General features: G+C 37.4%; 1 protein-coding gene across 1 annotated transcript in view; it reads left to right on the forward strand.

Moving 5' to 3' along the window:
• The window catches only part of Stam (signal transducing adaptor molecule), a 50823-nt gene that overhangs the window by 11064 nt on the left and 22066 nt on the right, over positions 1-17693 (forward strand). Inside the window, exons 2-5 of the mRNA XM_021192070.2 lie at positions 3948-4032; positions 12930-13005; positions 13091-13186; positions 14520-14666. Of these exons, the coding sequence (XP_021047729.1) occupies positions 3948-4032; positions 12930-13005; positions 13091-13186; positions 14520-14666 (404 nt within the window). The remainder of the gene's footprint in view (positions 1-3947; positions 4033-12929; positions 13006-13090; positions 13187-14519; positions 14667-17693) is intronic.

Raw genomic sequence — 17693 nt, forward strand, 5'->3', positions numbered from 1 at the left:
TTGTGAGGCTATGCCAGTGCCTGGCAAATACAGAAGTGGATGCTCACAGTCATCTATCTATTGGATGGAGCACAGGGCCCCCAATGAAGGAGCTAGAGATAGTACCTAAGGAGCTGAAGGGGTCTGTATCCCTATAGGAGGAACAGCAATATGAATTAACCAGTACCTCCTGAGGTCTTGTCTCTAGCTGCATATGTAACAGAAGATGGCCTAATGGGCCATCAATGGGAGGAGAGGCCCTTGGTCTTGCAAAGATCATATGCCCCAATGCAGGGGAATGCCAGGACCAGGAAGCTGGAGTGGGTGGGTTGGGGAGCAGGGCAGGGGGAGGATATAGGGGACTTTTGGTATAGCATTTGAATTGTAAATGAAGAAAATATCTAATAAAACATTGAAAGAAAAAAATAGAACCATCCTGGATTCATCATTAATCCGTTTTTGTTTTAATTACTTTATGTTTCTCCCTTAAGTAGAAAGAAAAGAGATGTTTCCATTTCTTTTAAGTTTCTCAATGGTCCAACATCCTTTTTGATTTCTTTTCTTTCTTCCTCACCACTCTTTTCTTTTAAATTTTGTTGATTACCATCATTTTGTGATACTTTTCCTATTTTATTTTAGGTCTCTTTTAGTTCCTTTGTTATTGTAGTTGAAAGCCGCTTCAGATGTGACCTGGAATGGGCTAGAACTCCATTTTATTTTCTTGAGTATATACTTAGATTTTGTAATTTTCTGTAAAATCAACTTAGCAATGTAGAGAAGGCATAGGTAATCCTGTTTCTAAGATAGTATCATGGCTTGTGTCCCTTGTATCAAAACAGATTAAACTGGATATGGTGGTGCTTATTCGTTTTCTTGTCATTAGGGTGGGTGAAGCAGGAAGATTATACATTCAGGGCTAGCCTGCACTGTAGTGAATCCAAGGGTTGCTTAAAAAAAAAATCAAAGTAGGTTAACAGGAGATAAACATAATAAATTGATGTGATAATAGTTTTTCTTGACATGGGAGCCATGTTACTGAAGTCTCAGACATCTGGGGTGTTCTGTTGACTTTATGCTAAAATTCAATATTTGCACAGCTATGTAGAAAAGTGGTTGACCATAAAGACTGTGAGCTAATGGTAGTGGAGTGAGTGGAGAAAGCTACCAAGACCTAACTCTTGAGATGATTCTCCTCTTTGCTGTAGCAGTTCCTCTGAGTGTGAGGCAGGACACCTCTGGAATGATGGCCTTAATTGTTGACGGTCAGCTCCTAGACAGAAAAGCAGGGAAAGAGTAGTCTAATCCTAGTTTTTACAGCTGACTGTGGAAAGGATGGTGTTTAGTTTCTAAAATGCAGCCTTGGAAAGAAGAAATCTAGTTTTATGGCTTTGATTATGGGGTAGGAGAGGCTGAGGTGCATGGAAAAAATTTAAAAAAATTGCATGTGAGGCCTTTGTTTTGAGGTATCATTTAAGTGAAATCAAACGTGTTTTGAAAATTGTGTATTCTTACATATTAATGAATAGCTTGCTTTTGTTATTTTCCATATTAAAAGATTATGTAGCATTATTATAGTTTGAGTATGCCCCTCAGGTTCATGAGTTGGAAACTTGGTGCCCACTATGGCACTGTTGAGTAGTGATGGACATTCAAAAGGTGGAACTTAGAGGGAAGTGTTTGGGTTAGCAGAAGAGATGAGTGTAGCTGGATTAGTTCCTGTATAAATGAGCAGCTGTTTATATTTTAACATGAGCCTATCCTAAAATTCCATGGCTTCCTGTTACATGAAATTATGGGACCAGTGTGTTAAAACCGACTGTGAAGTCTCCCAGTCTCAGGTGTTCATTGTTACAATACCACATTGGTGATAGAGACAGTGAGGCAGAGTTACTGTGTGTACCTGTGGGTTAATGCCTTTCTTGCAAGGTGTTTATTCTAGATGTCCAGGGCTAGAGACTAACTTGATGAGCAATGCTATGACCCTGAGAGCTCTGGTATGGATCATTTTGTAAGATTGCAAAGAATTTTCTGCTGTTAAATTTGTCAACACCTCCTTTACCTGTTGAACAGGGAATGTTCTTGAATTAGCTCAGCACTGAGGAAGAGAAGGAAGCCAGGAGTTTTATTGTTAACCTAATTAAGACCAAGTACTAAAAAGAAGAATCTTAGTATTATTGGTTGATCTGTGTCAGGCTAAAAAATTAAATCTGTTGGTGAAGATCATGATGGTATTACATTATTTTACCACAGTGATCTAGTCAGGACTAGCTACTATGTGCATGTGTGTAGATTTGACCTTTGAACATAACTTCTGTTTAACCTTCTATTTCTCCTCTCATTTCTTTCTCCCATTTGTGTTTTCCTTACTTTCACGTTAGAATACTCTCTCAGCTGATAATCCTTGGCTGACTGCCCCTGGTTAATACTTAAAAAAAAAACAAAACACACAACAAAAAACAAAAACACACCCTGAAAATGCTGATAAGATCTTGACCTTGATTTTTATCTTAGTAAATTTTTCTGGTGGTCAGTTCACTATGAAGTCTCTTCCTTAATCCTCCACATTTTGTTTTAGTTTTTTATTTATTTGTTTGTTTGTTATTTATTTATTATTTATTTTATATATATGAGTACACTGTGAATGTCTTCAGACACACCAGAAGAGGGTATCAGATCCCATCATGTGGTTGCTGGGAATTGAACTCAGGACCTCTGGAAAAGCAGTCGTGCTCTTAACCTCTGAGCTAGTTTAAGTAGGTACTTGTCCTCACTGAGACTCCATCAGTGTATCCTTCAGCTTGTTGTTGGTTCTTACGGAGATAGATGAATGTGTAACATTCTTTCTTTTGCTGTCTTTATAGTTTTGGGATCAGCAGTTGGTGGTAAGTTCCCTTTTCTAAAGGATCGATCTAGAAAGAGCTACATTTTCAGTTCTCTCAGCTTTTTGCTTGGTGGAATGAAGAGATGGCATTCTTTCTCCTTACATGCTGGTTAAGAATTAATACTTCCTTTATTTTTTGTGTCCATCTCTATTATTCTGGTGACTACTAGTCCAGAAAAGCTTTGTTTAATCTTCAGAGAGCAAACTTCTCTTTCTCTTATTAGTAGTTGCTATCTCTTTTGCATGAGGAAGGCAAGTAGTCACCAACCTATATTTTAATCAGCTTCTATTCATTCCTCTTTACAGTTTATTTCTTATTTTGAGAGATGAGCTCACCTATGTAGCTCTGCCTGGCCAGGAATTTTCCTGTGTAGACCAGATTGGCCTTGAATCCTGAGATCCACCTAATCTGCCTCTTAAGTGTTCAGATTACAGGTGTGTGTCACTGTAGCTGCCATCTATTCCTTTTCAGTTCTCTTGGTGTTTTTTCATTTCTGGAGCGAAGTTTCTTGTAACGTACATAGTAGTATAAAACAGCCTTGTTCTTAAGGCTTTGTTATTCCTTTCTTATGTCTTCTAAATAGGCCACCCTGTATGTCTGTATTGCTAGAAAACTTTCGCTGCTAAGAAAGCTTGCTATGTTTATCTTGCCCTTGTTTTTTAAATTCAATCTGCCTGTCTCTGTTGATATCTTTAATAATATACCAAGTTTTTGACTGATTTTTACTGTGCATGTGAATGGGTGTACATGTATGTGTCAGTGCTTAGTCCATGTTCCTTTCGTTGCCAAGTAAGACTAGGAATTTTCTGAAAATAAAAATATTTCTTTATGTAGTCTATTTGCAGATAGAGAGGAGGTTTGAATGAAGAAAGATCAATGGCTTTCAAGTGAAGTAAAGAGCAACTGAAGGGTTAATAGGGAAGACTTGGGATAGATTGAACCTGTCCCTTTGAAAGATTGACATCAAAATTGGATTAAAAATAGTGCTGGCAACTATTTGGGTTTGATGTTGAGATTTAATTATGTTACAGCTTGGTGATTTGAATGTGATAACATTTTATAACAGTTTTCTTTTCTAATCTACAGAGAAAGCAACTAGTGAGTTGAATACTGCTGAGGACTGGGGCCTCATCTTGGATATTTGTGATAAGGTTGGCCAATCTCGTACAGGGTGAGTGTTCAAAGATTCAAGAGTTTTTGTTCATCCTCCTTATAATTAAGAAAAATTAGAAAAGTAAAGTATGTTACAGTTCTAAATTAGTTTAGTTTAAAAAGAGAATGTTTTTACTAGAAAGATTTGAAGAGTTGTCCTGTTTAGATTACCCTCTCTTGTGGTTCGAATGTGAAATAACCCTCTTAGGCTCCAGTTGGTGGTGCTGTTTAGGGCTGCTGTAGAACCTGTTGGAGGAATGGGTCACAGGGAATGTCCCTTGAGGGATTATCTCTGACCCTGCATCCTGTCCCCTCTCTTCCTGAGTTCCTGATACAGTGTAATCAGCTGCCTGGTGTTCCTATCACTGTTTTCCACACCATAAGAACAGTATCCCTTCTTGAACTATAGCCAGAATAAGTCCTTAAACTGCATCTAGTCCAAATCTGTCTCAGTGTTGAGAAAAACAACTACTATGACCACTGTGGCCGTGAGGGTGACTGTTAGAAATGGGAGCTTGATTACTCTCTTGTTGTATTGTTTTCTTTTTGAAGTCCATTTTTTTCACTCACAGCAGAGTCACTAATTAAGTTATCAGCTTTCATCATTTGTTTGAATTTTTTCACATCTTTCAAATAATTAATGATGATTAAAAGATAAGCAAAATAGAATCTTAGACTTTCCAAACATTTCAGAGTGGATTAACTGATGTGGATATTAATGATTTCCTCAGTTTCTGGTCTAAGAACATTCAGCTAAGAGCAGTATCGTTGGCATGGTTTGACACACAAATGTCTTATTTAGGAATCGTTCAGAAGTGGTGTCAGGTTTGTTCTCCATTCTTCCAGTGGTAATCCTACAGTCCTAGCCATTACTCAGTTCTGTCATGAAGTCTTCACAGTCTCTTTCAAAATGTCCATGTACCAAGATTTCCATAATCCATAAGCCTGGCTAGACAGGGAGTTTAGGGCCAGGGCCAGGGCCTTTACTCCAGAGCTTTCAGCCTCTGGTTTGCTGCTTTTATTTGGTTCCACAAGATTCTCTGAAATATGTCCTCTGTCGAATCACTTACATTTTTTTTTTTTAAATTTAAATTTAATTTTAGTTGTGTGTGTCTGTGCGTGTGTATACACGTGTACATGGGTACATGCATGCCACAACTTACACATGGACTTCAGAAGACAACTTTGAAGAGTCAGTTCTCTCCATTCACCTTTACATGGGCTCCAGGGATTGAACTCAGTTCCTCAGGCTTCTATGGCAATATTTTTTAACCCATGGAAACATCTCCTGGGCTCACTACCACTTTGATTTTTTAACTTTGTATTAAGACTGTGTTCTCTGGTCTAGCTCATTAATTTAACTGAAATTTGAGTTACTATTGTGTATCAGTTAGACATTCCTCTTCACTTTTCATTTGACCCATTTTATTTGGGACATTCCTCATTGAGCTGAATGTTTAGCTTTAATTGTTAGCTTGACACAATGTAGACTCACCTGAGAAGAGATGTTCAGTGAGGATTGTCTACATTGGTTTGCCTGTGGGCATTCTATGGAGATTGTCTTAATTAACATGGGAAGAGTCCTGCTACTCAGGGTGAGGATGGAGGGGTGGGGTCCAGAACTCTTTTAAGGAGAAATTGAGCTGAAGAGCAAGCAGCAAGCAGTGTGTTGTCTGCAGTGGTAAATTAACCTGCTTTCTCTTTTGTCTAAATCTGTCTCTTTTTGTGTCTGAATCAGTTGCCATACAAAAATGTTCACCTTACTCTTTCTTGCCTTCTGTTTATTTCTTTCCTACATGACATTGATTTCAGTGCAGTTAATTGCTGGGGTTCCAGTGAAGTTGTTGGTTTTAACAGGGTTAAAACCTATTATTGATTGGTTTCTTTATTCCCTAAATGTAGAATATTTTGTTCTCTCGTTTCCCACCCCATTGACATTTCTTTCCAGACTCTGTTTACCCATCAGTTTTCTCAAAGATTTTTTTTTTTTTTTAATCTTCTTCATTGACAATAGTATAATGAATAGTATAATGGTTCTTTGGGTCCTCAAATTACTGTCAAAAATATCCTATAGCTGAGGATATAGCTTAGTGGTAGTGTAGGACCCCCATTTTCGGGGACCCCCCGAAGTCACAGGAGTCAGGATTTCCCAGGAAACACGAGAGGCCTTCTTGTTGTAAAAGCATGAGGTAGTTTAATGGTGGAGCTCCGGNCCAGCACGTACCTCATGCAGGAGGCAGAGGTGCCAACCTCGTGGCCTGAAAGCTAGGGGTTTTTATAGGGGGAGGGGGAGGGGCTAGCAAGAATTGGCGCGGTTACCCGTGATTGGCTCATTTAAAGGTACACAGTTGCAGGATGATACGTGCAAAGGCAGGAATGCTAGGAGACCTGAGGGGCGGGTCAGCGGAACATTTGGTTCAGTCCCAGGAATGTTCCAACAATGGCCTGCCTGGGCGTGCCCAGGCTTGTCTCACTGTGCTCTCCNCCTCAGGCTTCCAAGCTTACAAACAACTATTTCTCTGGACATAAGTTGCATGAATCCCAGGCCTTAAATTTCATTTCTCTACAGTAGACTGTGGGCTTGACCTATAGGAGTCCCTGCTTTTAACGCCAGCACAAAACAAGGAGGGAAAAAAAAAGCCAACCAAAAATCCGTTTTTATTTGTGTATTTTAGTAATTTATGTAGCGAATCTACTTAGTACATTTGTTTTGTGTTGTTTTTTTTAAGATAGAGTTTCTCTGCCTAGCCCTAGCATTCCTGGATCTTAGTATAGACCAAGCTGATCTTGAACTCACAGAGATCCACCCGCTTCTGCCTCCCAAGTGCTGGGATTAAAGGCATGTGCCACCACCACCCATCTTATTTAGTTTGTTGTAGACTAAATGTTGGTTGTTGATGATGTTGTTTTAAACTGTGTAGAGGAAAGAAACATAACTTAGTGCTTGGAAGCATGGACTCTGAAGGGATGCTAGGTTTAGAGTCTGGCTTTGTGGGTGCTTTGACACATTGAGCAAATAACGTCCCTTACTGGGATTTCTGTACTTTTCTAGTCTTCCACAAAGGAATAAAACCCTCTCCTTTTCATAGGTGTTATGACATTGGGATTTGTTAATTTGTACTGTTTTAAATAGTACTTGGTACTTGGTTAAGTGTACATTTTTGATTAAAGTCATATTTTGTGACACTGAGGACTGAGTACCAAACAAGATTGGTTTGGTGTATTTAAAAGTACGCCGTTATCTAGTATCACGGTTAGAAAGTCTGTCCTTTTCTTCTTCTTCTTCTTCTTCTTCTTCTTCTTCTTCTTCTTCTTCTTCTTCTTCTTCTTCTTCTTCTTCTTCTTCTTCTTCTTCTTCTTCTTTACTTTGGTGGGTTCCTTGTTATTGTTTTCCTATAGGAACCTTTTATAATAATTTGGTCAAATGCCTAAAATCACAATCATACATTCCCTTTCATTATTAGAAATTTCCCTATTTTTCTAGTTAAAAGTCAGCTTGAAATTTTGTGTGGTGTGTAGTTATGTGGAAGTTACTTTATTTTTTTTAGTATGCTAATATTGTACCAGACATATTCATTAGACAGTTTTTCTTACATATTTGAAATTTACTCATTTTAGCTAGCAGAGTGCTTTTGTCTGTATTGTGTTTTATTCAGTACCAATTGGTTTAGGTACATGCTCATTTAAAAAGAAAAATAACCCACATGGTTTTTCAAAGGGTATCATTAACACTTGAGTTGCTGTTTGGAAATTTGAATTGGTTATACTAAATCTAGGAATTTCCTTAGGAAATCATTTTATCTTGGTGAGGGGTGACCCTCTTATTCACTTGATCATGTTCATTTGTATTTTCTATTTTCCTTTCATCCTTTTTTCTCCTTTTTCCTCCCTGAAGAGGTATTGGTCTCTAGTACTTCTAAACTAGTTGTTCTCAGCCTTCCTAGTGCTTATGTTGTGGTGACCCCCAACTCTAAAATTACTTTCATTTCTATTTTATAACTGTAATTTTGCTGCTGTTATGAATTGTAAATATATGATAGACAACCCCCAAATAGGTCCAGCCCCACAAATTGAAACCATTGTAAACCATTAATTTCGAAGCATTTATTTGCTTATATACATGAGACATCTTGTTAGAGCCCTTGTTAATGGTTTGGAAATCTAAATAATACTAGAGATACTGTTCCAGTATTATTGAGATTTAAAAACTATGTGTGTATTTCTCTCCCTGGCTCGAGTAAGACTCTTTTGGGAGCCAGCGTTGGTGGCTCCTATGAGAAATCCCAGTATTCAGAAGGCAGAAGCAGGAAGATTGATGGCATTCAAAGCCAGACTACATTACATAGAGAGTTCTGGGTCTGCCTAGGTTACACAGTGATAAATGAATGAGTGAATTTGTGAATGTGTATGTGTGTGTGTATGTTTTGTGTTTATGTGTATACAAGTGTTTCTGCTTTGTTACAGTACTGTAATACTCTAATTCCAGAAATTGGTAAGCATAAGATCCACTTGCCTAGTCCTAAGCCAATTTTGCTTTTATGGGATATAATATTTTATCATTGAATTGTTACAAAGAAATTTATGTATGTTAAACCATTCTAGAGTTTAACAGATACATACCCAAAGGACTAACATTGTAGGAACAGTTTATAAGATACCACATCAAGTCTGTAATAGAAAATTATTAAGCTTCTTTTTTCAATCAGAGTTTTAGTTGAGTGTGTGCATGTATGTATGTGTGTGTTTGTTTCTCATGTGAAGTGTATATCTGTTCACATGCAGAAACCAGAGGAGGATATCCCATGTCCTGCTCTATTGTGGTCATGTCTTATTCTGTTGCCACAGTGTCTTGCATAACAGGTACTCCTACCTGCTGAGCTGCCTCTGATTCCATTAAGTTTCTTTTTAGGAAAATAATAAACTGGGATACAGAATGGCCTTCTACTCTTCATCTTCCTCCCTCAGCCTGGCTCAAGTGCTGGGATTGTTAAGTATATACCAGAATACCTGCCTACAAAAGGGAAACTGAAAAATCTTTACTCCTGTCCCTGTCTCTTATGCCCACCTCATGTAGGTAAAACGCAATTTCCTCTACATTTTTTTCATTGTGTCTTTACACAAATATGAATGTCTGTTCTTCATTCATATACTGTAAGCATAGTGTACACTGTTCTGTAAGTGTACTCTGTGCTTAGTCCCTAATATAGCCAGTCATTCTTAGAAATGTGTTTTTTAAGATGTCTATTAGTATTGGACTAATTAAAAACATTTTCAAATTTAATATCAATTTTAATTATAATCATAACTTTGACAAAGTTTATATACTAATGAATATAAATTAATAACTTTAAATAACTATCAATTTTGAAAAACTACTTATTTACTTCCACCTATTTGTCTAGGTAGGTTATATGATTTTTTTATAAAGATGAATCAAACTATTTGATTATATTAAACTTAAGACTTAATGTTTTGAAAAATACTTCAGAATTCTTGTTACTCACATGATTTTTTAGCTCCAGCTCCAGTGTATGAGTCAGTATTGAGGAATGCCAAGTAGGTCATATGATGAACTGAACAGCCTTTGTTTGTTTAGAAATCAAAGTTTCAGAGTAGTTTCTTTTGTGTGTTAGCTTTATTAGTTGCTCATTTAATACATGTGACAGTAGGTATATGTCTTAATTAGGGTTTCTAGTTCTTCAATGAAACACAGTGAACTAAAATATCTCTGGGATATTTTAGGTTTTTTTTTTTTTTTTTTTTTTTTTTATACTTCCACATCACATTCGAGTTAGAACTAAGGCAGATGCCATGGAGGAGTGCTGCTTACTAGCTTGTTTTCTATGGCTTGCTCAGCCTGCTTTCTTATAGTATCAAGGGCCAACTGCCCAGCGGAGGCCCTTCCAACAGTAAGTTGGGCCCTTCCACGTTAACCATTGTCTTAGTTAGGGTTCCTATTTTGATGAAGAGACACCATGACCATAGCAACTCTTCCTTCCTTCCTTCCTTCCTTCCTTCCTTCCTTCCTTCCTTCCTTCCTTCCATCCATCCATCCATCCATCCATATAAGTGCTCTATCTGCATGTATACTTGCATGCCATAAGAGGGCATCAGTTCCCATTACAGGTAGTTGTGAGTTACTGGGAATTGAGCTCAGGACCTCTAGAAGAGCAGATGGGGATTAACCCCTGAGCCATCTCTCCAGCCCAAGGAAAGCATTTAATTGGGGTTGATTTACAGTTTAGTACATTATTGCCATGGAGGGAAACATGGCTGCACGCAGAATGACATGGTGAGGAGAAGGAGCTGAGAATTCTATACAGGCAACAGGAAGGAAACTCAAAGCCCAGCTTCTAGTGGCATACTCCCTCCAAGAAAGCTACATCTATTCCATCAAGGCCACACCTAATAGCACCACTCCCCATGGACCAAGCATTCAAACACATGAGTCTATGGGGACCAATCCTATTCAAACCGGCACAATCTTCAATTAAGAAAATGCACCACAGGCTTGCCCACAGACCAGTTTGGTGGACACATTTTCAAATGAGGTTCCCTCTTCCTAAATGATCCTAGCTTGTATCAAGTTGACATAAAACTGGCTAACACAGTACTGATCATCCACATTAATTGAAATTTTATAATCGATAAGGGCTAATTGCTGCTGTTTTGTTAATCAGTTGTTTTGCTTTTGTCTTTGAGGAAGCTGGAAATTATGTCATTCTTTAGTTGGCTAATGATATATTTAGCTAGTAAATCAATCTTAACATTTCTGAAACATAAGATAACTATAGTCATTTTATCTGATATTTTGCCAAAAATGTTAAATTCTTGGAGCCTTTATTAATTTATTGAGTAAATGCCTAGGAATTTGAGTTTGTTCTTATATAATAGGACTGTATTTAGCTTTGTAAGAAGTCACCACACAATACTGATTGTTTCACTATATTGTTTCATCTTACACATTGAGGTCTTTGGTCTGGTTTGGTATTTATTAAGCACCCTGAGGACTTACTCAAACTTTTTTCTAGTCAGCATCAATAGTGCTGATAGTCAGTTACCTGTTATACAACACAGCAGTACCATATACTGAATATTTCTATTTTACTTCCTTCTAATTTCATAAGTTCATAAGTTTCATAGGTTTCAGTCTGTCAGAGTAGGGGCAGAGTGAAGCAGCTCACATTGTAGCAAATTGAGAAATCTAGTTTATTTAAATGAATTCTCTAACTTTTTATAATTTGTGTGTGTTTTGTACATGTGTGTTCACATGTGTAGGATGTATACGTGTGGGCATGCATGTGGAGGCCAGAAGTTGGTGTCAGGTATCTTCTCTAGTCACTCTCTACCTTGTTTTCTAGACAGGCCCTTAGACTTCAGCACATTTGCTATGCTTGCTGGGTCATTGAGGTCAAGGCTTCCTGCACATGTGGCAGGTGCACTTTGGACTAGATCATCTCTCAAATTCTGGAATTCTTTCTTGTTACATTACCTTCTATTCCATCCTATGATTTCTAGATTTCATAGACGTACTGGTTTTTAATACATTTCTGCTTGATTCAGTGGTGCATTCTATTTTCAGAATCACCTTCCTTTTTCTGTGATCTACAAACTGTGTTTAAGTAAAAGTGTGCACTAAAGTGTGGAGAGCATCTATCTGGAGGTGGAACGTTGAAACAAACTTGTGGCTTATCTAATTTGTTTCCTTTTGTGAATTATTATTCACTACTGTCTAGTCTGATGTCCCCAAACACCTCAATATATATTTATTAATTAAATAATTTGCAGGGATGGGATCAGATTCAGGCCATGTGGAGCACTGTCATTGACCTACGTGCACATCCGCTTATCTTTTCATTTACAGTACTTTTAAAATAATAGATTGAGAGAAAAAAAATGAAGCAGAGAAATATAGAATAGAAAGTAAATACAAATGTAGACTGGGATGTATCTCAGTGATAGAGTGCTTCTCTCTATCATGAAAGTCCTATGATCAGTCTCTAGCACCTCAGAAATGGAAAACAAAGGCCAGCTGTTTCCTTCATTGCTTTACATAACCAGAAGTGCTGCCCATAATAAAAATTCCAAGAACTAAATGTTGGTCTGGATGCCTGATGCTTTCTGTTTCTATTATCTGGTAGTTAGTCTAAAGTTCTCTTTGGGTTGGTCTCTGAGTTTGTGACACAGTCATTTTCAGCAGCTTGGAGCAGAAAATTGGCCATTTAGCCCTGGTACAAATATAATAAAAATAGCTGCAGTATGTGTTTCTTATGCCATAACTCCATGACACAGTGCTTCCTTCTCATGGTGGGTTACACCTCCTATCCCTGTCTGCACTTGTTCCTCATTAGGAAGACCATGGTCACTCCTGCATTACTGTAAATAAGACTTAGGCTGTAGCATCCTTTCCTACCCCATGATTATTCTCCTTGCCTGATTGTATTACTTCACCAGTTCCTGTTGCATCTCCTTGGACCTGTCTGCTTTTGATCATCACCTTTCCCTTGCTCACAGTTGTAAGGAGCAAGTCAAGCAGGCTCTGCATGGGCCGGGACCAGAGGAAGCTCCCGTCACTACCAAAAATATGGGGTGACATTGCTCAATACATGTTTCATATGTATTTTCTAATTGTGTAATTGTTTATAGTAGGAATATAAATCTTGCTTCATTTATTTTGTCAAACTTGAAATGTCTTAGCCTTTCTTCCATTTACCCACAGTTCTTAATGCAGAATTAGCTAGAAATGTTTCATCTATGTGTACTAAGCAAGAAAATGTGTTACCTTTGGAAAGCTTAAAGGACCTAGCATATTGTTTGCAGATGTCATTAATAATCAAACCCTTGTATAATATCTTCTCTTTTATACATTAATTGGAAGGACCTAGATGTATTATTGTTAAACTTCTCATTTTTTAGACCTAAAGATTGTCTTCGTTCTATTATGAGAAGAGTGAACCATAAAGACCCCCATGTTGCTATGCAAGCTTTAACTGTAAGTAGCTTCATTTAAAGTAAGCAGCACTACTTGATTATCTTTCAGCATTGAACCCTTTTAATTCCTCACTCTATTATTACAGCTTCTAGGAGCATGTGTATCAAACTGTGGCAAAATTTTTCACTTAGAAGTATGTTCAAGAGATTTTGCTAGTGAAGTAAGCAACGTATTAAATAAGGTAAGGAACATTATGTCCAGAAATCAAGAAGTCGTCTTTCTTTGTGTTTTTTATTGCTAAGTTCTAACCATTTTAAATTCCAAAGAACATGTGTGTATGTGTGTGTGTGTGTGTGTGTGTGTGTGTGTGTGTGTGTTCCTAGACTGTAAGAACTGTGTTTCCTTGAAAAGACTACAGATCCACATGAACTTCTTTATGGGTTCTTCTGCAGGCCACACTGTAGTAGGTTTAGGATTTTTCTGTGTTTTTATTTGATAAGAAAAGATACATTCCTGGTTACCCCAAGATATTTTATAGTATTTGTAGCTATTGTGAAGGGAGTCATTTCCCTGGTTCTTTCCTCAGCCCATTTATCATTTGTATAAAGGAAGGCTACTGATTTGTTTGAGTTAATTTTATATCCAGCCACTTTGCTGAAGTTGTTTATCAGCTGTAGAAGTTGTCTGGTAGAATTTTTGGGGTTGTTTATATATGTATACTATCATATCATTTGTAAATAATGATACCTTGACTACTTCTTTGCTAATTTGTATCCCCTTTGATCTCACTTTGTTGTCTTAATTGCTCTAGCTAGATCTTCAGGTACTATATTGAATCGATATCGGGAGGGTGGGCAGCCCTGTCTTGTCCCTGATTTTAGTGGAATTGCTTCAAGTAGCTCTCTATTATTTAATGTAATGAAATACCAGTGTACTTCTAGGTTCCTTTTTTTGGTACCATTTTTGTACCCATGAAGGCATTTCCCTAATGTAGAATCCTTCAGAGGAAACTGCTAGAATTTAAGGTCCTCTTAAATCTTCATCTTATATAATCAGGGATACTACATGACTGGCTATCCTACTGTATTACTATTATGTTGGGCTAGACCTTTAGATGGAGTTGCCCCTAATATCGTGGCAGAGAAGTTCTTACTGGGAACTGTCCCCAAGTCAAGACTGGACTGGTTGTGATTCTAAACTAAGAAGCACTCAGTTTCAGGGATATCAGCTCACGTTAGCACTTGTTAGTGGTTTATATTCGCCTTGCAGTTTTTTAAAAATATAAATGGCAATGGAATACAAATAGCAATGGAAATATGTAATTTTTCTTTGTTGTGTAGATGTATATAATTACACTGAAAAGTCCTGTTGTTCTGATCTCCAAAATAAGTTATTATACATTTAATGTACCAGTTAAGTGAGATGTAGGCAATAATATATTTTTTTATGGTAAGAAAGTTAATGTTAATTTATAGATGTAGGTTTTTTTCCACATGTATAGTCTACTGTAGTAGAAAATTAACTGTACCATAAAACTGGTGCTTTATGATTATTTTTTCTTTCTTGTTCCTTAGGGTCATCCTAAAGTATGTGAAAAATTAAAGGCTCTTATGGTTGAATGGACAGATGAATTTAAGAATGATCCACAGCTTAGTTTGATATCGGCAATGATCAAGAACCTTAAGGAACAAGGTGTAACATTCCCAGCTATTGGCTCTCAGGTATTTTGTGAAGTTATGTATGTTATAGTTTAATTTTTCTTCTAATGTAGCTATGTCTATTTAAATTTCTCTCTCTTTTTAAATTTATAGTTAGCTTTTAGTGCTCTAGCGTGGTTTGCGGATAACATTTTATTTAGAGATGACCCCCCCACACACACACACACACAAAACAAGCTGTAGTAGAATACTAGTGTGCCTTTCCCACCACTTTCCCATTAGAAAGCAATTGCTTTAATGGTTTTATTTATTTTATGTATGTGAGTACACTGTGGATGTCTGCAGACACACCAGAAGAGGGCATCAGATCCCATTACAGATGGTTGTGAGCCACCATGTGGTTGTTGGAAGTTGAACTCAGGACCTCTGGAAGAGCAGTCAGTGCTCCTAACTGCTGAGCCATTTCTCTAGCCCTGCTTTAATGTGTTATAGTTCAAATTCTTTATTCAGTTTGACTATAACAAAATTGCATTGGCTCAGGTAATAATGGACAGTCTTGTTAAATGCTTTTAATGCAGTTAACTTTAGATACAAAGAATGATAGCTTAAAATTAGTGTGTCTTTTTATTGAGAAATTTATGAATACCTTTATTTAAAATGAGGCCATATGAGTGGCCAGTGGAAAAAGAAGCAAATGAAATGGCCCGTATGTGTGATAAGAAGAGCTGAGTAGAGCCTGAGTCTTCTGCTTTCCTTGTGAAAGACTGACTGCTGCAGGCTAGCTTTCTGCTTGCACACTCCACTGTGTCTCTTTTGCAGTGGATTTCTGATTTGTGTCATACAGGAAAAGTCAAGGGGCATCTTTTGCAGTGTTTTCTATTCTGGGTAACCATCCGTAGGGTTATTTAACCAATGTGGGCTGACTAAAGGGCATAGTACTTTAGAGTGTTCTCATTGCCTGCTGAGTGGATTGGACAAGTTCTAGCAAATTATGTGCGACTATGAACGAACCAGCCCTTCTGTGAGGAGCATACCTTCTGACTGTTGACCACTTTAAGCAGTTATATGAAATTGTATACATTTGTCTAGATTTTCTTCCCAGGCCAGTCGGAGTGTTCTTGAGATGTAAAGACCTAGAAAGATATCTAAGAGATGGAAGCGAGTGGATTATTAGCTTTTTGCTTTAAAAAAAAAGTCTGTGGTGATACATCTTTATTCATTCATAATTAATACCTAGATTTTATTAGTAATTTTGAAAATTTAAAACTAATGATTGATTTTGTGCAGAACAATCCAAGGTAGTATAAATTGGTACCAGAGACAATGTTTATCAAAGAGTAGATGCACTGGAGGGAAATGCAGAGCAGAATTAGAATTGCATTTTCTATACCTGTTCAAGAACTTGTTACTGGAACTGTGATTCATTGACCATTATCATCAGGATCACGGGAGGGATTATCAGGAGTGTAGCCTCTGAGATGCCACTCCACTCCTGTGGACTCATTGTCTCCGTTAAGCAGACCTGCAGATGTTTTCTGTTTTGCACGGAAGTTGAGAAGCACTCTCTGGAGCACAAGTAGTGCAAGTGTGAGCAGTTGTCACATCACAGTTGGGGTGGCCCCATAAGGGAAGGGAACGTCAGTGATGTGTGCGACAGGAGCCTCTGTCATTAGTCTAGAGTCTTGATAGTTATGGGAGCAACTTCAGAGGTTCCCAGTGTAAGCCCTTCATTTTACATGTGAAGGAACTGATTCTGAGAGTCACTGGAGAAGGGACACCACAGACTGGATAATTCAGCCCAGTGTTTTTATACCACCTGCTCTTGCCTGCTTTCTGAGAGCATTCACTAGATGCACTTATGTTTAGATCAGACTTCATGAGGCAGGAAATAAAATGGACAGTGGCAAAGTATTTATTGTTGGTTGGTATAGAAATTACATTATTCTCTTGCTCAAGTTATTTCAAATGTAGAAAATCTAGACTGAAGTAAGGTTTTCCTATAGGTACATTCGAGAACCATTCTTATTTTAGTTATTATTCTTTCAGCTAATTGCATAGAAAGTAGAATATGAAAGGTTTGTGACTGTGTTTTACTATTTCTGCAAAGGTTGTCATTAGAAGCTGTAAAGATGTGTTTAATGAAGAACAAATAATATACATCCAACTGCAGGGTCTCCTTAGCTTAGCTGCTGAGGTCCTTGCTATGGTTTCATCAGACTAGATTTTATTAGAGCACATTTAGCAACGCTTTTGAAGATAAAAAGATTTTTCTAAATACGTGTTTTTATTCATAGACAGAAGACTATTATGCAAGGCTGCTGTGGAAGTCACACTTTCCACTGACTCATGCTGCAGCTCTGTTAGCACTTGGTGTAGTGGAAAGGACTAGCACTGCTGACCTAGTGAACGAGAAGTATCTCCGTTAGCGAGTGGCTCTCAACGATAGGAATGGAAGAGTGCAATGCTTAGGAACACTGTGCTTACGACTTCTTTCTGAACTTGCCTCTCAGCTGGTAGAGAGTTTCTTCAAAGAATGTAAAGTTATCAACTTACCTGTGTGTTGTGTTTAACAAGTCATGAAAAAAACATATAAATAATAAAGGCTGTCTCTGACCAAGTTTATTTATAACTTGCAGACATGTATAGTAGTCATATCAGAATCTAAGATCTAACTAGGAATGGGTCAAAATTAAAAGATTTTAAAATTGTGTTTAAATGAACATATGGAACTAAAGAAAAACTTGCTGGGTATCTGATAATGGATAATGCAGTAAGTGACAAATCACAACTGTATTTTGTCGACAGTTGACTGTTTGCCATGCACTACACTCAACATACATTTTATTCATTGCTTATAGTAGACACATTCCCTTAAGGAACATATAGTCTAGTGGGAAAGACAGAAACTCAGTTACAATAGAAGCTGAAATTTATGGTCTCTGTCAACCATTGTCCTGAGTAGTATATATGTGATTCTTTTAATTTCACATTTCATTTTCTTTCTTCCTTTCTTCCTTCCTTTCTTTCTTTCTTTCTTTCTTTCTTTCTTTCTTTCTTTCTTTCTTTCTTTCTTTCTTTCTTTCTTTCTTT

This window comes from Mus pahari, chromosome 3, assembly GCF_900095145.1.
Source record: "Mus pahari chromosome 3, PAHARI_EIJ_v1.1, whole genome shotgun sequence".
NCBI classification, from domain to species: Eukaryota; Metazoa; Chordata; class Mammalia; order Rodentia; family Muridae; genus Mus; species Mus pahari.